This window comes from Myxocyprinus asiaticus, chromosome 4 (genome assembly GCF_019703515.2).
Source record: "Myxocyprinus asiaticus isolate MX2 ecotype Aquarium Trade chromosome 4, UBuf_Myxa_2, whole genome shotgun sequence".
Classification (NCBI taxonomy): Eukaryota; Metazoa; Chordata; class Actinopteri; order Cypriniformes; family Catostomidae; genus Myxocyprinus; species Myxocyprinus asiaticus.
In genome coordinates, this window is record NC_059347.1 from 49,558,139 (window position 1) to 49,582,233 (window position 24,095).

The 24,095-nt window shown below is 38.2% G+C and overlaps 1 protein-coding gene across 4 annotated transcripts in view; it reads right to left on the reverse strand.

The window, feature by feature from the left end:
• LOC127438260 (acetyl-CoA carboxylase 2-like) overlaps positions 1-24,095 on the reverse strand; it is a 45,174-nt gene that overhangs the window by 7,253 nt on the left and 13,826 nt on the right. For 2 of the 4 annotated variants that reach the window (XM_051693734.1, XM_051693743.1), the window contains exons 2-41: positions 23,958-24,090; positions 23,678-23,816; positions 23,353-23,462; positions 23,197-23,278; positions 22,917-23,015; positions 22,715-22,824; positions 22,378-22,488; positions 21,312-21,521; positions 20,244-20,414; positions 19,946-20,107; positions 19,424-19,587; positions 19,128-19,278; positions 17,611-17,714; positions 17,419-17,500; positions 17,182-17,327; positions 16,782-16,932; positions 16,515-16,649; positions 15,501-15,647; positions 15,206-15,394; positions 14,009-14,130; positions 13,783-13,871; positions 13,515-13,639; positions 13,260-13,373; positions 12,676-12,789; positions 12,498-12,587; positions 12,246-12,364; positions 10,657-10,680; positions 10,104-10,247; positions 6,256-6,355; positions 4,874-4,981; positions 4,735-4,791; positions 4,600-4,641; positions 4,045-4,260; positions 3,726-3,881; positions 3,072-3,275; positions 1,657-1,812; positions 1,400-1,522; positions 896-1,165; positions 698-795; positions 433-553 (exon numbers count right to left, since the gene is read on the reverse strand). In XM_051693734.1, coding sequence (XP_051549694.1) covers positions 433-553; positions 698-795; positions 896-1,165; positions 1,400-1,522; positions 1,657-1,812; positions 3,072-3,275; positions 3,726-3,881; positions 4,045-4,260; positions 4,600-4,641; positions 4,735-4,791; positions 4,874-4,981; positions 6,256-6,355; positions 10,104-10,247; positions 10,657-10,680; positions 12,246-12,364; positions 12,498-12,587; positions 12,676-12,789; positions 13,260-13,373; positions 13,515-13,639; positions 13,783-13,871; positions 14,009-14,130; positions 15,206-15,394; positions 15,501-15,647; positions 16,515-16,649; positions 16,782-16,932; positions 17,182-17,327; positions 17,419-17,500; positions 17,611-17,714; positions 19,128-19,278; positions 19,424-19,587; positions 19,946-20,107; positions 20,244-20,414; positions 21,312-21,521; positions 22,378-22,488; positions 22,715-22,824; positions 22,917-23,015; positions 23,197-23,278; positions 23,353-23,462; positions 23,678-23,816; positions 23,958-24,090 — 5,188 coding nt within the window. The remainder of the gene's footprint in view (positions 1-432; positions 554-697; positions 796-895; positions 1,166-1,399; positions 1,523-1,656; positions 1,813-3,071; positions 3,276-3,725; positions 3,882-4,044; positions 4,261-4,599; positions 4,642-4,734; positions 4,792-4,873; positions 4,982-6,255; positions 6,356-10,103; positions 10,248-10,656; positions 10,681-12,245; positions 12,365-12,497; positions 12,588-12,675; positions 12,790-13,259; positions 13,374-13,514; positions 13,640-13,782; positions 13,872-14,008; positions 14,131-15,205; positions 15,395-15,500; positions 15,648-16,514; positions 16,650-16,781; positions 16,933-17,181; positions 17,328-17,418; positions 17,501-17,610; positions 17,715-19,127; positions 19,279-19,423; positions 19,588-19,945; positions 20,108-20,243; positions 20,415-21,311; positions 21,522-22,377; positions 22,489-22,714; positions 22,825-22,916; positions 23,016-23,196; positions 23,279-23,352; positions 23,463-23,677; positions 23,817-23,957; positions 24,091-24,095) is intronic. The other 2 variants (XM_051693719.1, XM_051693724.1) reach the window with 2 other exon arrangements.

A 24,095-nucleotide genomic window follows, 5' to 3' on the forward strand; every position in this document is an offset into this window, starting at 1 on the left:
ACAAGGAATTATTAATGTCTTGACAAGGTACACATCTTCTTTCAGCACATTATTTGAAATATCCCCCAAGGTACAGTATTGAAAATGCCCTTGGGATCTTATATCCCAAAATCCTATTAATATCTAATAAAATACTATCCCAGAAAATGGCAATTTTGGGGCAACTCCAAAAAATTTGAAAATAATCAACATCTACATGCCCGCACATCCACAAATTAACTTTTTTTAAAGTACAAATATTCCATGTAGTCTCAGTTAATAAGGTCACAAAACTGCATGTATTATAATTTTACAAGTAGAAAAATGTTGTCTAAAATAGTTTTAGATAGAGCAGATCATGTCACACTAAAAGACACTGCTGTTACCAAATGCAAAAATTTTGGTTTTAATCGCAAGACTTGAAAAAACTTTCTGAAGCCTTTTAAATCTCACCATGCTTATGGTGATGACCTCCTTATAGGCCTGAGAAGTTTCTCCAGCAATGGTGCCTGAACCCCTCAGGTTCTCCACTCCAAGCCCCTCTTCTTTCCCAATGATGTCTGTGATGATGTACCTGAGGCATTCACACAAAAAGAACATTCATTTTAACATATCAGACCCTAAAGGAGAGGGGTTTGAGTCTAGGTCTTTCTGTAAATTCTAATTTAGTAGACCATTTCAAATGTAGTTATAAATAAATCTGCCATCGTTGGGTCACCTGGACTCTCCTCCTTCTTCTACATGGTGACAGTGCACAGAGTTAGTGGAACTAATGCATGTGTAGTCCTGAGGGGTCAGATAGAGGTACTTAAAACCCTGCAGGGGTAAAACAGAACAATCGAGTGAGACCCAAACTTGAAAATGCAAAGTGCACTTGTTTGATTTTACACTTTAACTCCTAGAAGCATTGGCTCACCTTATAGGGATCATCAGGATCAATCCATGCCACCTGAAACATGTGGCGGATCTCCTCTGCCAGGCCTATTCGAGCTCCACTATTGGCTGAGATGTAGATGCGTGGAATGCCCTCTTCTCTGGCCAGCTCCGATGCCCGTAAAAATAGCTGATCCTCCTGAGGTCCAAATGAGCCAATCATATAAGTAATATCATTACAGATAACAATGATATCCCGGCCCTCTGGGTACTCTGGAGTTTTCATCTTCATCCGGAAGGCCACCATTCCAACCTGAAATGGTAGGACAATTATGACTTACACAGGGCTAAGTTTCTATCCTAATCCTTTCTTCAGGGGGCAAAAAGTAATAAAAATCCTTTACAAGGATGAATGGACTTATGAATGGATAGCTTTTCCTAAATGCTCAACAGATAATTAGTACCATGTAAGACTGAGGTCTACACTGAGAATCTAATAGCAAACTGCTGAAGGAATATTTGAAATTTAGTTGACAGTTTTCCACACCTCATTGTCTCCAGGTAGTCTGTTCATCTGCACAAGTCTGTCCTGAGAATCCAGGACCAGTTCGTTACACATCAACACATCTTTAGGGTAGCTGTCTCCTGGCCCCCAAAGCTTAAACAAAGCCTGATGACAGAAAAAAGGAATACTGGGTAAACGTCATTATGGACATATGTCCGTGAACATGACTGTATGAGAACATGACAGAGAACCACTGCTTTCACAGTGGGAGAGCAGGTATTAACTTCAAATCATCTCACCTGTCTGAACATCTCTGGGAAATCATAGACATACGTGGTGCCAAGGCTCTGAGCCTGGAAGCGTTTTGCCTGCAGCAGGTCTTTTGTGACATATGGAGTGTTGATTAGCATGCTGTGCAGTGGACCTTGTTTGTCACTATATGACTGGAACATTATCTGCAGAACAGGAGTACATGTAAACGAACACAATGACACACAATAACAACATTTCAGTATAGTGACATGTAATGATTGTGTTGTAATAGGAAAGCAATGTACAAAGAAGAGAATCCCTTGCTTCAAGGGGTGTGCCTGAAACAAAATCTGAGATCAGCACACTCCTCATAAACAATACACTTTCTCATAAACAATTATACAGTAGGATCAGAAAAAAAAAAACAATCAAAGCATATTTAGGTGTTTGAATTATCCATTGTTTGTATAAGCTGCCTTATAACTAAATTTTTGACTCTTGACTGGCACTCTCAAAAGAAAGAATTTGGATGCTGGTGGGAAGAAAACAGTCAGCTGAACAACGAATACAGACCACAAAGCAATTTTCAAACATATATCTATGAAGGAACTCCTGTTGTGTCTGAGCTGATTTAAGACCGAACTATTGACCCTGTGCTGCGGCATGCCTTTTTTTTTCCTTCCACTTTTGCAGTCACACTCTTGATAGGGAAAAGTATCCAAATCAATTTAAAGGAATAGTTCTTCTTAATTATTTACTCACCCTCACGCCATCCTAGATGTGCATGACTTTTTCTGCAGAACAGAAATGAAGAATATCTCAGCTCTACAGGTCCATACAATAAAAGTGAATGGTGACCAGAATTCAAAAGGTCTGAATACATAAAGGCAGCAAAAAAGTAATCCATATGACTCCAGCGGTTAAATCTGTAACTTCTGAAGCAATATGATAGGTGTGGGTGAGAAACAGATCAATATTTACTGGTATGTGCTTTTTTTACTATCAATCTCCACCTTTGACCAGACTCAACCAGTAGGTGGCTGAATGTGAAAGTAAAAGTGTAGATTTTCAGTGAAAAAGGGCTTAAATATTGATCTCTTTCTCACCCACACCTATCATATCACTTCAGAAGATATGGATTTAACCACTGGAATCTTATGGATAACTATTCTACTGCCTTTATGTCCCTTTTGAACCTTCGAAGTTCTGGTCACCATTCACTTGTATTGTGAGGACCAACAGAGCTGAAATATTCTTTTAAAATCTTTGTTTGTGTTTTGCAGAAGAAAGAAAGTCATATACATCTGGGATGGCATGAGGGCGAGTAAATGATGAGAGAATTTTAATTTTTGGGCAAACTATCGCTTAAAGACAACACATTCATTCTTCCTTGTCATTTGGCGTGATCTTTAAGTCGAACAATGACATTCTACTTACTAACTAAAAAGGATCTAGGCTGTACCTGTCCAGTAGTGGGGTCAGTGACCTCCTTGTAGAGGCTGATGTCCAGGTAGTAGCCGGACTCATTGGTGAGGAAGAGGCGAATGGGAATGGCATCTCCAGTGGTGGTGAGACGGATATTGATCTTCAGCTCAGCCTGAAGCACACGCAGCTTCCACAAACGACTGCCGTACCGCATCACCATAGAGCGGACCGACTCCTCTATCTGTAGGAAGAGAGAAGAAAATTGGCAGTAAAAAGCATGTAGCTGAAACATACACCCAATAATTTATGGAAATATGGTTAATCATTTGAAAAATTTCATAAGGAATGGAGCAGAGGAATCCAGCAACACTTGCGTTTATAAACTTTATTGGACTTTAAAATAAATAACACAGACCAACGTGGTTCGGCTCGTAGGCCTTCATCAGGGCTGAGATAAAAATACAAGACATACACATTTAAAACGTTTTAAATGCATGTCTTGTATTTTTATCTTAACCTTGGTAAAGGCCTACCAACCACGTTGGTTTGTGTTATTTATTTTAAAGTCCAATAAAGTTTATCAATGCAAGTGTTTCTGGATTCCGCTGCTCCATTCCCATTGTTTCTATCCATATGAGATAACTCTGGAACATAATGCTATGTTCTTAATTAACACAATTGTGTAATGAACCTTAGAGGGGTCCATGATAACAGTGGGCACAAAATTGAGGAAGATGTGGTTGCAGTCAGTGCGAGTGGGTGTGTTACTGAAGGCCACTTCCAGCTCATCCATTGCCTCTAGCAACAGCCTCTCTCCTTCATTCTGCAGGTACTCAAACGAGGCCTCCTACAGAGGGAGATAAAGTGGCGCATCCCATAATGGGAAGCAGGCATTGATCATTTATCATCAAGTAAGGACATTAATTCACTGGTTGCAGGGTCTTCTGATTCTTAAAGGGATTAAAATAGCTTAAAACTGGGAACAAGGTTCTAAATTGAATGTTGGTTACCTTGGTGATGAGGTCAGAGTGGCGGACAATTGCTCTGATGAAGAAACGATAGTCGGTGACCTCTGCCCCCTCTTCAACACGGGCAGCACCCAGATACAAGTGCATCTTGTGGTTGGCACAGGGCACAGCCGTCAGATCAAAGTTACGCATGCGATTCAACTCAAGCTGGAATGCCAGAGCAGGCTCCAGATTACGGTAGATTCTGTCCTCATGGAACTATAGAAAGATTAAGCGAGAAAAATACTTTTTCAAAGAAGGCTATAGCTGTTAACAAAGCTGTTAAGTTAATTATGTTTGATATTGTGTTTTAGGCAGTGTTGCCCGTGTCATGTGATAATAATGAATGGAAAGTATTTTATATCTTTATGGTAATGTCTCTTGAATTATGGACTGTTCTATATCTAACCAGGGTAGGTTTGTGTTTTTGAGTCTGATGCACTGTAGGTGAGTGGATAAAAATAGTGGTACAAATTTCGTGCATCAAGTCCTCATGGATATTTGGGTTTTACTATAATGTAAATTTTTTAATGATCAATCGATAAAAGCATCACTTACTTCATCTCTGGCCCTGAAGGTGAAGAACTTAGGGAACTCTCGCTATGAGGGGGAAAGGCAAATTTGAATTTTAATCAGTCTCAAATTTAATCAGACTAAAATTTCAAAAAAATTGTACACATGTGTGAGCTTTACCTTTTGTGCAATTAAAAATGTGACCCTTCTGATTCCATACTCATAGAGCAGAGCTTTCTGAAATTAGGACAAAGAGAGAAGAGTCAGGGGACCAGCACACACACAACCAAAGGACAACAGTGTAACTTAGACATCTTACTTTGGACTGAGCAAAGGCTGTGAAAGCTGTGACTAAAGCATCATCATCTTCAGTGTCAGCTTGTTTGAGTGACACATTTATGATATGAATGGGGTTTTCCTTCATGTTCTGAAATAAAAAGGAAAATGAATCAACTATAAATACTGTGAAAATGTAGCTGCCCACACGGACTATCCAGATGAAAACGTTATTCCTCAGCTTTTGATAGAGACTTAATGGAGTTCTCTGTAATGTTTAAATATCAACTTTTTTTGTCTCAGATGTTTCTCTTAAAATGTCTTAAAATAATTGAAAAAGAGACAAATGAGAGAACTGTTGACATATAGCAAGAGTATAGAGCTATAAAACCAATGTAGATAGCATAGCTCAGATAACTTTGTCTTAGAAGAATTTGATGAGAAATATTTGAGTTCACATTAAAGAAATATTCCGGGTTCAATTCAAGTTAAGCTCAGTCGACAGCATTTGTGGCATTATGTTGATTACCATAAAAATTAATTTCGACTCATCCCTCCTTTTCTTAAAAAAAAAAAAAAAAAAAAAAAAATCTGGGTTACAGTGAGGCACTCACTATGGAAGTGAATAGGGGCCAATTTTTGAACGTTAAAATACTCACTTTTTCAAAAGTATAGCCACAATATGTGTAAACATGATTTTTAGTGTGATAAAATCACTTACTAACCTTTTCTGTGTAAAGTTATAGCCAAATGAATTTTTTTTTTGCCATGACGATGTAATGTCAACAAACACTAAAACCCTAAAAAAGTAGAAATTACTACATAAACAACTTTCACAGCTCAAATAATACAGGAGTTTTAACAGAAGAATTAATGTAAGTGCTTTTATAAAATTATAAGCTTCACATTTCTGCCTTTAAACCCTCCAAAAAATGTGCACCATTCACTTCCATTGTAAGTGCCTCACTGTAACCTCAATTTGTGCTTTTTTTAAAGAAAAGTACAGACGAGTCTAAATAAATTTGTGTTAATCAACATTATACCACAAATGCTGTCGATTGAGCTTAACTTGTATTGAACCCGAAATATTCCTTTAAATTCTTTGACATTTAATTGCAGACTTTGGTATATTGGCAAATCTGAGCACAATTTGAGACATTGCTGAAATCTGTTCTGAAACTCTTCTGAAAAAGGAAACGTGTGAGATCACTCTGTTCTTATACAGAACAATCTGAGAAATCTGAAAAATCTGAGAAGCGGGACACTTACCGTAAGCAAAAGTCTCCATTTGCCCACCATTTAATCTTATTGCTTTCTTAATATCTTTTCCAATTATTATTCTTAAGAATCAAAGAAACCTCATTTGAGATGTTTTTAATTTTTTTTTAATCATTGTCACTATTCGTTTCATCTCTTCACTCTCACCTTACAGTTCTCCTCATCACAAAATCCGGAATAGGCCTCAGAGAACAGAGAGCTTTCACACAGTGGATCAGCAAAACGGAAGATCACTTCATCAAAACACCTATAATACAATTACAAATCTGATAATAAAATTTTTTTGAACATATGAATATATTCTCTAATATATATATATGGGCAATCAAAATTATTCACCTAAAATTATTTAAAAATACAACCATGTCATAATTATTCAAACCCTATTGCATGTAGATGTTTCTTAAATATGTAAGGCTACACAAGTAGTTTTAAAATTAAGCCATCACTCTACAATGGCACTTATTTAAGTTTTAAAATTTAAGTTTAGTGTCGTAAGCAAAAATGAATTTCAATGCAAAAAATGCAATTAAAAATAAGCTGTCTCAAAAGCTAATAGAGGAGATAATTTAATTACACAAGAAAGGACATGGCTAAAAGTACATTTCCAAGGCACTTCAATTTCCAATAGACAAAGTTGGCAGCACCATTCATAAATTTGTAAAATATGGTACAACAGCAACCTTCTTGGGTGTGGAAGAAAGCAACACTTCACTAAGGGAAATGTTGACTTGAATATTTAAGAAGGAATTTGGAAAGAACTGTGGAGTCCTAGAAGGTTTTATGGATGTATGACACTAAACTGAAAATGTGTTTTAGACCCATGGATCAGCAGTATGTCTGGAGTAAGAAAGGCATGGTGGTGACAAGAATGACACCATCACCACCATCAGTCAAGCATTGAGGTGGGTCAGTCCTGTTATGGGGGTGTTTTGTGGCTGCAGGAAATGGCTATCCTGACTATGTGACTGACATCATGGATTCTTTCAGGTATCAGGCCATTTTGGCAAACATGTGATGCCTTCAGTGTGTAAATTGAAGCTCAGTGATCACTGGACTTTCCAGCAAGACAATAACACCAAGGATACATCCAAGTTGTCCAAAATCTGGTTTAGGTATAGGTTGTGGAATGTCCTTGAATGGCCCTTTCAGTCCATCATTAAAATCCCATTGCAAATCTTTGTTAGGATTTCAAGGAAGCAGTGGCAGCACAGAAACCAAAGAATGTCAATGAGCTGGAAGCTTTTGCTCATGAAAAATGTGTAAAAAAAAATCCTACAGAGAAGTGTCCGAAGTCTGAGAACACTTACCTGAAACATTTATTTGTTGTTATTAAGGGTAAAGGATGCCCCACAAATGATTGGCTTTGGGGGTTGAATATTTTTGTCATGACATTTGCGGAGAGAATTAGTTATTTTTTATTTTAAAATTTGGGTAAACTGAACTCTTTGTTATCAAAATCACTCAAATGTGTATTAAAAACTTTGACTGTTTACTGAAGTTTTAGTTGATGTGTTTTAATTCACATCACCAGAACGTATTGCTGGTCAGGGGGGTTGAATAATTTTGATTGCAACTGTGTATATATAAATACAAACTGATCAGCCACAACATTAAAACCACCTGCCTAATATCGTAAGTCCCCTCGTGCCGCCAAAACAGCTCTGACCCGTCGAGGCATGGACTCCACAAGACCTCTGAAGGTGTCTTGTGGTATCTGGTACCAAGACGTTAGCAGCAGATCCTTTAAGTCCTGTAAATTGCGAGGTGGGGCCTCCATGGATCGGATTTGTTGGTTCAGCACTTCCCACAGATGCTCAATCAGATTGAAGTCTGAGGAATTTGGAGGCCAAGTCAACACCTTAAACTCTTTGTCATGTTCCTCGAACCATTCCTGAGCAATCTTTGCAATGTGGCAGGGTGCATTATTCTGTTGAAAGAGGCCACTGCCATCAGGGTATACTGTTGCCATGAAGAGGTCTACATGGTCTGCAACAATCTTTAGGTAGGTGGTACGTGACAAAGTAACATCCACATGAATGCCAGGATCCAAGGTTTCCCAGCAGAACATTGCCCAGTTTATCACACTGCCTCCGCCGGCCTGCCTTCTTCCCATGGTGCATCCTTCTGCAATCTCTTCCCCAGGTAAACGACACATACGCACCTAGCCGTCCACATGGTCTAAAAGAAAACATGATTCATCAGACCAGGCCACCTTCTTCCATTGCTCCATGGTTCATTGTAGGCTCTTTCGGCGGTGGACAGGGATAAGCATGGGAACTCTGACCGGTCTGCGGCTACGCAGCCCCATGCGCAGCAAGCTGCGATGCCCTGTATGTTCTGACAACTTTCTATCATGACCAGCATTAAGCTTTTCAGCAATTTTTGCTACAGTAGCTCTTCTGTGGGATTGGACCAGACGGGCTAGCCTTCGCTCCCCACTCGCATCAATGAGCCTTGGGCACCCATGACCCTGTTGCCAGTTCACCGGTTGTCATTTCTTGGACCACTTTGTGTAGGTACTAACCACTGTATACCGGGAACACCCCACAAGACCTGCCGTTTTGTCAAAGTCACTCAGATTCTTACGCTTGTCCATTTTTCCTGCTTCCAACACATGAAATTCAAGAACTGACTGTTCACTTGCTTCCTAATATATCCCACCCCTTGACAGATGCCACTGTAATGAGATAATAAACGTTATTCACTTCACCTGTCAGGGGTTTTAATGTTGTGGCTGATAAGTGTACAGTATATACACTGGCGGACGTGACTGCCAAACGTTTGGAATAATGTACAGATTTTGCGGTTTCGGAAGGAAATTGGTACTTTAATTCACCAAAGTGGCATTCAACTGATCACAAACTATAGTCAGGATATTACTTATGAAAAAAACAGCACCATCACTATATGAAAAAAGTAATTTTTGATCAAATCTAGACAGGCCGCATTTCCAGCAGCCATCACTCCAACACATTATCCTTGAGTAATCATGCTAAATTGCTCATTTGGTACTAGAAACTCACTTGCCATTATATCAAACACAGTTGAAAGCTATTTGGTTCGTTAAATGAAGCTTAACATTGTCTTTGTGTTTGTTTTTGAGTTGCCACAGTATGCAATAGACTGGCATGTCTTAAGGTCAATATTAGGTCAAAAATGGCAAAAAAGAAACAGCTTTCTCTAGAAACTCGTCAGTCAATCATTATTTTGAGGAATGAAGGCAATACAATGCTTGATATTGCCAAAAAAACTGAAGATTTCAAACAAAGGTTTACACTACAGTCTTCAAAGACAAAGGACAACTGGCTCTAACAAGGACAGAAAGAGATGTGGAAGGCCCAGATACAACTAAACAAGAGGATAAGTACATCAGAGTCTCTAGTTTGAAAAATAGACGCCTCATATGTCCTCAGCCAACAGCTTCATTGAATTCTACCTGCTCAACACCAGTTTCATGTACAACAGTAAAGAGAAGACTCAAGGGTGCAGGCCAGAATTGCAAAGAAAAAGCCACTTTTGAAACAGAAAAACAAAAAGAAAAGGTTAGAGTGGGCAAAGAAACACAGACATTGGACAACAAATAATTGAAAAAGATTGTTATGGATCTTAACCCCATTGAGCGTTTGTGGGATCAGCTAGACTGTAAGGTGCATGAGAAGTGCCCAACAAGACAGCCACATGTATGGCAAGTGATACAGGAAGCGTGGGGTGAAATGTCACCTGAGAATCTGGACAAACTGACAGCACGTAGATGGTTGATGCACGTGGAGGATTTTTTTGATAAGAACTCTTTGAAGTAGTTTAAACAGTTCTGAACATTTTTTACAAATTGTAATAGTAATTTTTCACGTTATTAATGTCACTTTGGTGAATAAAAGTACCAATTTCTTTCCATTAGAGCAAAATTTTTACATTATTCCAAACTTTTGGCTGTCAGTGTATATACACATATTTTGTCTTTTTATAATTACAAAAATATGAACAGACTTCACCTTTTAAAGTGATCAAAGCTCTGGAAGGCGACCATGGCTCCCATCCTCTGACAGGGGGGTGACAGCGCCCCCTCCAGGAAGAGTTCACTGTCCTGTCGATGGATTGACTCAAACTCCCCCGATCCATTAATTGGAACAGACACTCTGAGAGGAGGAGAGGATGATGTGTATGGATTTTTGCGTGTGTGTGTGTGTGTGTGTGTGTGTGTGTGTGTAAACAGGCAAAAGAGGGGAATTATGGGTGTCAATTATAGAAAGAAAGGACAAACTAATGTCATTGTGCTAAAAGGAAAAAGCACAAGAAGAGCAGTAACATACTCACTAATCTGTGTTCATTGGAAGCACAAGCCCAATATAAGCTTTTAGAATTATCCAAAAACTTCCAATTATGCGAGCTATTAAATCCAAATAAAAACAATTAAAAAGACTGTCCCTTTGAGACAACATTCCGTCCTTCAATCATTAAACTGATGCACCCAGCATTGCTGCAGACATGCTATGCAGTACTGTACACATAGAGCTGACTGGTGGGCAGGGAGGAGCTATACTCTACCTGTTCAAAGTAGGACTGCTCCCTCTGAAATGAGAGCAGGTGAGTGTTAGCATGGGACCGTCATCCTCTAACTTTGGATCTCTTTTCATTATCATTATGTTAAAATCAATCTTAGTGCAAATATTTCTACTCTATATCACAGACAAACAAATTTGACAATGGATCTATTAATCATTTTGCATTTTTCATTAGGTGGATTAAAGCGATGGAAACCAAACTATGAGAAGCGATTAATAAGGGAATCATTCTTGGAATCTTATGTTATACCATTTAAAGCCATGATCCTTAAGAAACCATTCTTAAATGAATAATAAAAAACCCAGTGAACATGATTCAATGTGATTGACCAATCTGCTTTGACTTGTAGCCAATCATATCTTAGCAGGAAGGGAGCACAGTTACATTTTAGATTCGCTACAATAAACTACATTTAAAGTCAACATGAAACAGTGACTGTGACCCAATTTACTTCCATAATGTGACGTATTTCAAAGTGGAACAGGATATTAAAAAAAAAAGAAAAAAAAGAAAAAAGGATAGCATTTGATTTTATCAATTAGGAATAAAATGGACTGTGAAAAATTGTCTACACATGACAGGAGGGGAGGGGTTGAAAAATAAGAGAGCTTGGTGACATCAGCTAAAAACAAAAGGTGTTTCAGGGGCGGAGCAAGTTTTTACATTTTGAAGAAAAACTTTGCAAATTATGTTTGCACTAATGAGACAATATGACCAGAAACATGTGTTAAGAAAGAAAACAGGGTCAATTTTAATTTCACGTTGACTTCAAAAATATACATTTGTAATATATTATCTTAAAATATTAGTATCTTAATTAGTATCTTGAAATAAAGGAAAATTATTTACAAATTTTCATTTTTCCATTCATACTTAAAGCAAGTTGATCAGTCATTTAAATCAACCATTGTGATGGTGGGAAATTTATTTTCTCCTGCACTGCACTTCATACTGCCTACAGCCAATATAGTTTAGTGATAGGAACCCAAACCAGGCTTTTAACAAAAAAAAAAGGGAAGTTAAAGTTTTAAGACAGGTTCCACTTTTTTGCACTCTGTTATATAATCCTTCATTAGAGAGATGCTAAGAAACAGAAAACATATTACATGGGTTTGGGCATGGACTGGCTCACTGTGATGTAAGGCTCTCTTTCAGGAGAAAAATTTACACAAAACCAGCTCAAAATATATATTTTGAAATCTCAGTTTTTAATATCTCAGTTTGTGAGTTTATGATAGTTGACAGTGGTACAAATGTTCTTCAAGCAAGAGAGCCCCAAATGTTAAAGGGAAAAGCATGGAGAAGGAAGAGCAAGACTTTAAACTGACCTGTACTGTTTCATCAAGGCCAAACAAAAAGCTTAAGTATACAGTTAGAAGTTGATAAAAGAATGCCACAAATCCCCAGAACCTTTATATGGTGAAGTCAACATATTATAATCGAGCTTTCAACATTTTTAACCTGTTTGTTGTTGTACATAAATGCATTGTCTTTGATGGTCTGCTAATTGCAACAAGTCTTGACAATACTGTGTTCAGGATACAAAGATCTTCATTTTGATGCTGCTGTACCTGTTGGGGTGGGATGTAGGTAACATGAACTGGAAGTCCACAGCACATGTCCCATCCTGCAGCTGATGATGCTGAAGGCTGTTAAGCTCATAAGCTATGTAGCCTCTTCGTACATACACCTACGTAATATGGTAGAAAATAGCAATAAGGGGTGTTCATTTAGGAGTGACCTGACCACATACAACTGATAAACGTAATGAAAAGATTAAATGACAGTTAAGGTGAAAAAAGAAAAACATGAAATGTGCTCACCTCTAAGGCTGCCATGCAAACCACATGGTTGTTGTGGTAGAAGAAACTAGGCAAGACGTCAAAGATAGAGGTCTCAGAGAGGATGAGTTTCTGCAGGTGCAGGATTTCTGATTGTTAGGCTCTCAGACAAGTCCAAAGTGTTTAAAATATCATGGAAATTAAACAGCTGGCACTTTACCTTGAGGTTCTCGGGACAGAACTGATGCCCATACATATCAATAGCTGATAGAAAGATGGATTCCACCTGGTTATGTCTTAGTTCATATGAAGGTAAATGAGAGGCGATCAACACCTGAGGAGAGATTTGGAGTAGTTATGATCTTTTATTTTGGAATAGAATATTGCTCTACTGCTAACTACTTCTGTACTGAATGTTGCTTACTATTTTTTACAAATTGTATGAAAATAGGATGCTGAATGCAACAATTAACATGTTGTATGCTACATTATCACATTTAGTTCAGTGAGTGGCATCATTATCATCTCAGAAATAAAAACATTCAATTTGCATTTTTTTGCTAATTTTGCAGAAAAATGTCTCAACTTTTGTAGTCAAATTAAATAATGATTAACAAAAAGAGATGGCAAAAACTGTGGATGCTATGTTAGCAAATAATGTATCACAAAAAAGGTTGAAAGGTTAAATCAAGGCATTGTATCTTGCTGTGCTGTTTACACAACATTTGTTTTAGGTCGTCCATCTTTTATTTTTACATTAGAGCAGGATGTCAAAGACCATGACCTCTGAGGTTCAGTTCATACCTGTCTGGCCCGAAGGGCCACTTTAGAGTTTTCCATTTTACTGAGTTGTGTAAGCTCATTTAAAATCACCATGAGCTCGTCAGCAAGAGTCGGGTCCCGCCCACACAACTGGTCCTGAAAAAATGGGCTTTATTAATTAAATGAGAACAGGATGTGCCTATCAAACATAACTACAGGTGAGCTCATTTCAGATCCTAATTTTATGAAGATCAAAGGGAATCAACTGTCCAAACCACAGCACAGTTAGGATCTTACTATGAGCATGGTGACTAAGACGTTCTTCTTGGAGACCTGAGAATGGGAGAAGATGCACTCCAGTACTGGAGTCATGTCAGGCTTATACTGCTCTCTGAGGTTGATAACACATTTATCATAGTGAGCTGTTGGGAGTGTGGGAGGAAAAATAAAAAATAAAATAGTTTCTGCTATTCTTCTCTATTTTTCTCCTTTATTCTCAAAGAGAAACATAAAACTTCTCAAAAACTCTCCTTTTTAATGTTTTAGTGAGAAATCTGTCATTTACCTTGTTGAAACTGGATCTCCACCTGAAGGTACCTTCTTAGCAGATCCAGCACCACTGATTTCATATAGCCTCTAATGCTACTTCGGTATCTGACCAAAAAAAAAAAAACAGGTGCATATTGACATTATCTGGTCAACAGAGCAGTCTTGGTTATCTTATGATAACAGAAAAGACCAATTATTTTATCAACCTGATGTCTTACAAGTGAATCATCTGTATTTCTCACCTTTGAACCAGTTGCACAATACTCTGAGTGTTCATGAAGAAAGCCTCTCGATCTGCTTTTCTCTGGAGCGTGGCAGCGTGGCTGTCAAGTACATTTGCTATCTTTGGAAAAATGTTAAGACACTGGTAAAAAAAAAAAAAGCAGTTTTCTTGCTTGTATGACTAGATAAAAGGAAAACACTTTCCCCCCCACACATTTAAATGTTATTAACTCCTGAAGAAAATCAAGTCTCATGCAATGCAAATTGGTAAATTTTGCCAGTAACTAAATTACATTTTTTAACTAGTGCTAATGGTCCCTGAAAATGCTAGAGGTAGTTAGAAGCAAGGTAATGTGGAAGTACATGTGTTCATATGTCTCTGAATGATTTGATGGTCCAAGAATCACTGATGTAAGCTATGCGGGCACCCCTCATAGCGTTATGAGCCAATTTAATTATGATTAAATCTAGAGTGATTTTACTCTGCAATTTCACTGCATCCAAAGCTGAAAATATACCATGTGTTTACACATACACAGACTTTAATGCTCCACAGAAATGGCCTAAATGTATTTACATAGGGATCAAAAGCTTGAATGTTGATTATTGATTTATGTGCACAGTGGACAAGACATGCGCTAACTGCCGTGACAAAGCATCAGTGTAAAGTCACTGTAGGACAAGCCTTTTCAAGTCCAACTGCTTTCCTGTGATGCGAAGGAAAGATTTGGGAACAGAGCTGCATTCCAGCATCATGGATTTACAGATCGGTTAATCAATAAAGTGTTAATCTGTGAAACCGCTGTAGACCACAAGATTTACACATTCTAAATGACATACATATAGAAGGATTAAATATTGATTAGAAAGATTATATATATATATATATAAATAATGTACTGAATATTTCAGTACCAGTAAAGAAATATAATAAGCAATGGCTAAATTGCCTAAAATAAAAATAACTAAATAATCTAAATAAACAACACTGTGCTATTTCACCCCCCAAACAAACAATCATGCATGACATCACCACTTGTGGCCGGGGCCCTGTCTCATGGTTTGTCAGGGGCCCCCAAGATTTGTGGCACACCACTTCTAAGCATTGATAAAAACTAATGATTTAAGATGCTTACTTGAATACATGTAATACTGTCTCAACAGATATGCACAAAGTACTGTATGTTCCAGATAAGTATACTAATTTCATCACTCACCCTTTGACTGGGGAACTGACAGAGCACAGAAGTAATGTTACTGGCGTACTGTGCCATGACCTTTCGAATTGCCTTCTCTACAGTAATTGGTATACGACCCGCAATGCTGGTCATGATCTCCTGCAGTTCAAGAAGAGGCAGAGATGGATCCCGGAGTGTCTTCATCAGCGTGCCCACCCACTTCTTCAGCTTTAAAACAGGTAGGGATGGTTAAGAAACTAGGCCGCAATACCACCAGAGTCAAACAGGGAAAAGAAGGCAAAGAAAACATGTTCTGCCATGATCAGCTTTTTACTTTTTCGCTGAAGTATGGCTCCGGAAGACAGTATCCATCCATAATCTTCTCCAGGTTCTCCAGAACATTGTGGAACACCTGGTGAAGCTTTTCGCCTACAATAGGTAAAGGTTCCTGAGGAGGTAACACCTTTGTGTTCGGCTTCACCTGAGAGAAGAGAATACAAATTAATACTTCACATCACTGATGGGGCGATGGCAAAGTGTCCAAAAATTACACCAGTAAATGCTCCATAAATGATGGGATCTATGTTACATCAATGAGAAAAACACAGTCAAAAATGTAACCCTTATGTTGTGTTTCGGTCATCATTCCGGCCATAGCTTTCTGTTCTTGGCTGACAAAAGTGGAACCTGACGTGGTCTTCTACTATTGTAGCCCATTCGCCTCAAGGTTTGACGTTTTGTGCATTCTGAGATGTTACTCGGCACACTACAATTGAACAGAGGTATTTTCTGAGTTATCGTAGCCTTTCTGTCAGCTCGAACCAGTCTGGCCATTTTCTGTTGTCCTCTCTCATCAACAAGGAATTTCCGTCCACAGAACTGCCGCTCACTGGATGTTTTTTGTTTTTGGCACCATTCTGAGTAAATTCTAGAGACTGTTGTGTGTGAAAATCCCAGGAGATAAGCAGTTACCGAAATACTCACACCAACCGGTCTGGCACCAAAAATCATGTCACGGTCGAAATCACTGAGATCAAATTTTTTCCCCATTCTGATGGTTGATGTGAACATTAACTGAAGCTCCTGACCCATATCTGCATGATTTTATGCACTGCACTGCTGCCACATGATTGGCTGATTAGAAAATCACATGAATAAGCAGGTGTACAAGTGTACCTCATAAAGTGGACAGTGAGTTTATATGCACTATGAGATATTTATAAACAATCTTAGTGGGCCGGTCATTTTTGACCAGGAACACAAAATGTGTTAGCACAAAGCAACACAAGGGTTAAGTGGCTGTTATTATGTGCTTGGTCTGAGGAACTATCATAGCTGAATTACTTGCCGGATGAATACAGCTGGGGTCATCCAAGTCCATTCGAGCCACTACACAGCCGGGCTCTAATACTGTTCCTGCTCTTTTTATAAAGTGAATGCAACCAGACTGCTGGACATGCAGGGTCATCACCATTTTCATAACCTGTAAAAACATGACAAAGCAAATGGTATCAATTTGGTCACTGTGTGAATAATAAGATAAAAACAGCCTGCAAAGTAGAAATGCTGCCGATCTATGTAAAAATCCAGGAAATCTTGCTTTGCACCATCTTACCTCAATCTCAGCATAAGATTGCCCAGCCAAAACATGAGACGCATCAGCGACAACATACTGCAACAGCTTGCCAGCAGAGGGCGACCTGAGCACCGTGGGGTCTCGCTCCTTCTCAAACACACACGTTTTGTTGCCCACTGTAATGCGGTAGCTTTACGACAAGAGATCAAATAACCATCACAACACCAAGTACATAAGTTAGTACATTGTGGTATACATATATTTTTCTCTCTTATCTCTACTTTTCACATTTTTGGTTAATTGTTGCACTACTAATAATGTCGGCTCTGTATGATCCTCATTTGTAAGCTGCTTTGGATAAAGTTGTCTGATAGATGATTAAATGAAAATATACAAAGCAAATCACTTTCTATCCAAATTTGTTATGAGCTTTTCTGACCTGTCTACTTCCTCCTTCATGTAGGTTGTGTAGCTGCTGCCACCATAGGAAAGGAGTAGACCACCATCACTGAGTCTATGGACATCAACCTCGATATCTGAACCGTTCATAATGATAACATATGTGTTGGGTGACTGGCGGGCCACCTATCCCACACAATTCACATTCACATCTGTTAGTGATGAAAAAGGTGATCAGAAGAATTCTATAAAGCAGAGTAAGAGTATTTTATGTTACCTTGAGGCAGTATTTGACTCCTTCATAGATCAGGTCAGCATTCACTGTGTTAACCAGACTAGCAGCAGGTAACACCTGACCCCTGAAATATTCAGAAGTCCATTAAACACAGAATGCTATTTCAGTAGAGAGGTTTTCTAGGATTCTTGATGCAATAGATGTTTTTAAAAAATGAGGGATTAGTGGAAATACCTCTCCAGTGAATGCAGGAAGTCAGACATACTCTCTCTGAAACTGGCGTCAGCAACATGTAGAGCTCCGCATACCACACCTAACATTGTGTCTGGCCTCTCCGCCTAAAAAATATGTGCATTAAAACAAAACAAATTAACTAAAATAACCCCAAAAAATAACAGCAACAATTATAATAAAACAAAGAAAAATACAGAAACTTAAAGCATGTCAGTCAGTTCATAATGCCTGGGTGGAAACAAGTTACTAAAGACAATCTGCGTCTCTTCATAACTCTCTACCCAAATGGGGCCATCACCATTATAGCCAAAAGAATTAAAAAAAAAGAAAGAAAAGACATGTACATGCAAATATAGAGAAAATAGGGTAAAGTATCCAAAAAAATAACAATTCAAAAATAAGAGTACAAAAAGGAAAAGCACACGTGGAAAACTCAGGATTTTAATTAAGTAGTCATGTTTCGAGCGTCACGCTCTTCCCTGGACTTAAAATGTATTAATCCACCATCTAGATTAGTTACCTTTTTGTACTCTGTCCCTAATATAGACAAACAGAGACTCAAAACAAAACGTTTTTCATTTCGGTTCATTCCGAGTAAAAACTGTATTTTTTTGTTCCAGTTCAGAAGTTCCGCAGTCTCCTTTCCAAATGGTAACCGGTTAGAACAAACTAAATGACAGTGCTCTGCTCTAAGGGGTGGGTGAAATACCAATTGCAGTTTTGCCAGGTCTCGTAAGAGAAACAAGCAACCTGGTCTGGAAAAACAAGCCCAAAATAAGCCCCTTGCCTCAACAAAATATGCAAAAATAAGCAATAAATTTTTTTGTGTGTAGTCAATTTAGCAGCATAGAAATCATAACATGCATGCAGTTAATTAACAGTTAAGAATAATTTTAATTACAGTTCTGCTTCTCTGTCAAAACCCGGCAGCATCAAATCTGTATTAATGCATCCTATCTAACAATAATTCAGTGAAGACATGGAAACAACTGAGAAATGTACTTTTTACCTCTAATAACGTTTTCCTTGTTTCTGAATTAGCCGTGCATGTACAGTATATGTAGTAATTATACAGCTATTAAAAAGGTTCATTCACAGAAGGCTTCATCCACAAAGGGCAAATGGGCAAATAAATGTGTCATGCAGCAGTTTCCTTCAGGATCAAAGCACATGTTTCATTTCTCTGGGCGACATGAAGCGCGGTTCCAAAAATTTACTTTGATAAATTCTTTGGCCTTTGGTGTCATGAAAAAATTATCAGAAAAAAATTAACCGGTTATAACTGGTTACCAGCATTTAAAAATAACGTTATCACTCCGGAACAATTGAAAATCACGTTGTTCCTGTTTTTGGTTATGTTCTGCAAAATGTTTTGTTCGTTTTCGGTTTCGTTCCTTGAACTGTTTTTAGTCCCTGTAGATAAATATAAAAAATAGTGATCAATCAATGTGACTTTTTCTACAAAAATTCCTTGGTCCCTTTGAATCTTGAATATTTAGTTTTATCCTTGGTCCTACCTGTACTTTCTCTGCAATAAGGTGGTCCAGCCAGCCTGTATCGATGTCATTGTTCCTAAAACTTTCGGTTTCCAGTAGTTTAATAAGGTATTCCACTGTGGTCCTGAAATCTCCCCTGATTGACAGCTCCTTCATTGCCATCACCATGTTCCTTCAGATCATTGGAACAAAGGCTTAATTTATCCATCATACAAATGGAGCATTGTTTACTATAATTTTTCTAAAGAGAGGAGAGGAGGACAAAGCTGTTGAAATGAAACTTCAGAATGCATCATGTGTCATCTCAATAGACTCACGAGATGGCCTCTTCTCGATTCTCGCCCCAGGAGAAACAATGTCCAAACTGAGAGTCAGCAAACTCATGTAGACCTCCAGTTGCTCCTACACTAAAGTAGCCCCACACGTTCTTATTACTACGGAAATTCAGCTCCTGAACTGTGCCTGAGCTTGGCTTGAAACCCTAGAGAAGAAAACAAAGAGTCAAATAATAAAATAAATGCAGTAACTGACTGCTTAAGCTGCCTCAAAACAATACTGAAATGAACTCATGAGTCTAACTCTAACTTAATGTCTAAGAAGAAACCAAAAAAATGGAGTGACTACAAGCCCAAATGAATTCAGACAAAGAATCCAGGATCTTTTGCTTTATTCATTTTGTAAAACATGCACACAATTGTGCATGATTATGTATACATGCATAAAATGAAAAATCATCCTATGTTTTTGTGTACTGATTTGAAAGAACAAAAATTTAAAATAACAGACAAAATTGGTGTAAAGTCAAGTATCTAGCGTAAGTTTTTATTCATTTGAATTACCTCATCTGGGTTCTCACTGGTGATGCGTGCAGCTATGACATGTCCCCTTGGACAGGGGACGTAGTCTGGAGATTCAAAGTTAATGGGTGTATCTCCCCATGGCGCTTCACCATACAGTACACGGATATCTTTAATTCTATAAAGAGGGATCCCCATCGCGATCTACACAGAGAAAACATCAAAGAACTTCAGTATGCTCTTCAAAACATTTGAGAATCAGAGATAACTGAACAAACATTTGCATCAACAAAATAAGGTAATATTGGTTGCTACTGCTATTGTAAATAGCATGAAATACCTGTAGCTGTGCAGCAGGAAGGTTGACGTCAGCTATAATCTCAGTGCAGGGGTGCTCCACTTGCAGCCGGGGGTTCAACTCCAGGAAATGGAAACTTCCATCCTCTGAGAACAGATACTCCACCGTACCAGCACTCACATAGCCCACCATTTTAGCCAAACGCACTGCATACTGACACACAAATCATACATAGCTGTCAGATGACAATACCACATATCAAAATTTTAATGCATATGCAAAATCTAAAATGAAGACATTGGTCTACTAAAGAAATATCATCAACCATCATTTATACTGGAGCATATTAGCATAAAAGCTAGAACTTTTTGGAAAAACTAATGAATATTGACTAATGAAAACTGATCAAACATTCAAGGCAGCACTGTTTTGATATTTTTCTTTTTCTTCTCCTCCAAAATTTCCTGCAATTGATTCAAACTGCTTAAAGTACATACTTCATTTGACAGGTTTCCCACACTTTTAAACCAATACATTTACATTACTTTTCCATGACTTTTCCAGTGGTTTGTTATTACTGCATAAGAATTTGTCTAAATAATTTTGATTCAGATTGATTAATTATTTAGACCAATTTGTAAAACAGTTTGACAGATTTATTGAAAAGAACTGACTCAAAAGAGCGACTTGAGCTCTGATCAGACAACATTAGAGCTTGCAAAATGTTCTCTTCACAATAGTAATACGATATCTTTTAGACCAGAGTAAACTACAAAAATGTCCATTCACTGAAAAGATTTAGATGATTTTTTCATGATATTTCCAGGCCTGGAAACCCTGATATTTCCGGGTTTTTTCAACGAACGTGGGGAATTTTTTTTTTGTAGATAATTGCAGCCCAGTATCTATTTTTGCTTTATATAATCTTTGTAATTTCAAAACAAATAAAGAATAAAGAAATTTAAACCTTAAAAAGTTGCAATATTAAGAAGATTAAAGCTTTAAAAACTCCCATAATCACAGTCTTCTTTATACCTTTATTTAGGACAAAGTATTAATCAACTCTAAATTTGAAACATGTTAATTAATTTTCATTGCTCATTGGCTCACACGCTCCATTTGCTCAAAAGTGCTGGTGGATGCGATGGTGGCAGGAGCTTCCTCTATGATCTTCTGGTGGCGCCGCTGGATGGAGCAGTCTCTTCCGAACAGAGAGATGGCGTTACCGTACTGGTCCGCCAGGATCTGAACCTCCAAGTGGCGTGCATGCTCAGCTAGCTGCATGATGAAAATCGGTGAACCTGGCACCTCAGCCTGCACCTACAGTGCATAAACATTAGGGACATCATGCACTGTTCATATCTGACCCTGTAACTACAATGCATAATAAAGAAATCATATCATATCAAAGTAAAACACTCATATATATCCAAGTAAAATTAAAGGTGTAGTTTACCCAAAATGAAAATTCTCAGCACATTTACTCACCCTCATGCTCTCCAATATGTGCATGACTTAATTTCTTCTGCAGAACACAAACAAAGATTTGTAGAAGAATATCTCAGCTCTTTAGGTCCATACAATGCAAGTGAATGGTGGTGGCCAGACCTTTGAAGCTCCAAAAAGCAGATAAAGGCAGCATTAAAGTAATCCATAAAACTACAGTGGGTTAATCAATGTCATCTGAAGTGATCCAATCGCTTTTGGGTGAGAAGAGAAAAGACCAAAATATAACTCCTTTTTCGCTATAAATCTTGACAGCAGTCTCCTTGGCGATCATGATTTCATGATTGCTCTGTGCATGCATCAAGCACTAGGAAGCAAACTGAGCTTGAAATCATGATTGTCCCAAGAGATTACAATGGCAAGACATACAGTGAAAAAGGAGTTACATTTTGGTCTGTTCTCACCCAAAACCGAATGGATCACTTCAGAAGACAATGACTACTGGAGTCGAATGGATTTCTTAAATGTTGCCTTCATCTGCTTTTTGGAGCTACAAATGTCTGGCCACCTTTTACTTGTATTATAACGATCTACAGAGCTGAGATATCCTTCCAAAAAAATGTGTGAGTGTTCTACAGAAGAAAGAAAGTCAGAAAAAGAGGTGTAGTAAATGATAAGAAAATCTTTATTTTTGGGTGAACTAAAGACATCTTTAAGTATTGGTGTATACCTGTCTGAAGAAGCTGGGAAAGTCTTCAGCACTGTCCACTTTTCTGATGCCTTTTCCACCCCCTCCCTCTGAAGCTTTGATGACTACAGGGTAGCCAATCTCCTCAGCACTCTAATCACCCCAAAAAAAGCCACAAAATGTAATTTTCACAGTTTGCAAGAACATACCAGTCTCTCATCAGGCAAAAATAAATGATACAGGAATATACTTAAGTCTGCATGCAGAAAAAGTCTTTAATGTTGGTATTACTGTTGTGACTTTGTTGGCTGCTTTTAGACCACACTATAATTTTGTCCATATGATCCACATTTTGTGAGTGTCTGTGGTAGAAACGTACCGCTAGTCCTTCATCCACATCTTTAACACAGCCCTGCTCATAAAGTTCAGGAGGAATGCTGATCACGTGACCATGTCTTTGATTTTCTTCTACCCACTCAACCCTCAGGCCTGAGAATAAGGAAATAGAGAAAGAGACAAAGATGTCATATTATGAACTCTAGCAAAAGGTCATGTGCATATGATTGAATGGGATACTTCACCTGTTCCGCTCCAGGGTAGGATGGGAATGTCTGCGCTCTGAGCTACTATGGAAGATGCAACCTTATCTCCTAATGCCCACATGGCTGTACTGGATGGCCCTGAAAAAGACCAAAACAGCCATGTTTCATTTATGTAGCCATTTATCACATTTTGCCATTTTTCAATATTTATTAGACATCAATAATTTCCTTGGTTTCAGTTTGTTGCATTTTATCTCTGGTTAACAGAGCAATCTAAATGGCTTAAACTAGGACCTATGGAGTGTGGAGAAATTCATGCCTAAGAAAGATATCCCTGCTTTATGGAGGAGCTCAGGTAGTTTGGGGTTCTCAGAAGCATGGCCCCATCCAGCCCATACAGCCTAAGAAATGTAGAAGAATTTCATCAGTAACGACAGGAAATTTTCCACTCTCACCGATTTTAAAGCGGCACTACCTGCACTGGAATCCTTTTGGCAATATCCATGATCATCTCAACATTGGCATAGTTGTTGTTATTTGGGCCCCCAGGGACTGGCACATAGTGATCTGCCATTTTAATGTATTCTGGACAAAAACATAATAAAAATTGAACATGAAAATTTATATCTTAAAAAAACCATCACTAATAAAACACAAATAGGGTGAATTCATTAAAATAGGGGCGCTCGTTCACATTGAGACGACTGTCAAAAACTAGCCCAGTTTACCTGAATTCACCCTATATAAAATGTGCACATAAAAATTGAATTATTGCAATTTAAATGGCAAATGATGTTAACCTGCATTAGCTTTCAAGTCTTCAGGTGTGACCATCACCACAAAGCGAATGGTTCTCTCATTACGGAACATCTCATAGGACCAGCGGCGAATAGAACGCATGCATTTAACTGCAGCAATGCCATTATTGGCAATCAGCACCTGATATGAGAGATTAAGAAGTTACGAAAGAGAGAATTTCCAAATTTACATGAGCACACACAGTTATATGTGAAACATTAAAACAGTAACATAACATGGGGGTAGAATAGCCTATGAATCACATTCACACAGTATTCTGACCTTGTCTATAATGTGGTTTCCACCAAAACGAGTGACAAACTCAGCCGGAGAGGCTACAGTGAAGTCTCTGTGCACGTCCATCTTTCTGTGTTCTTTGCCCTTTTTCAGCAGGTGGGGGCCTGACATGCTAGGCCTACA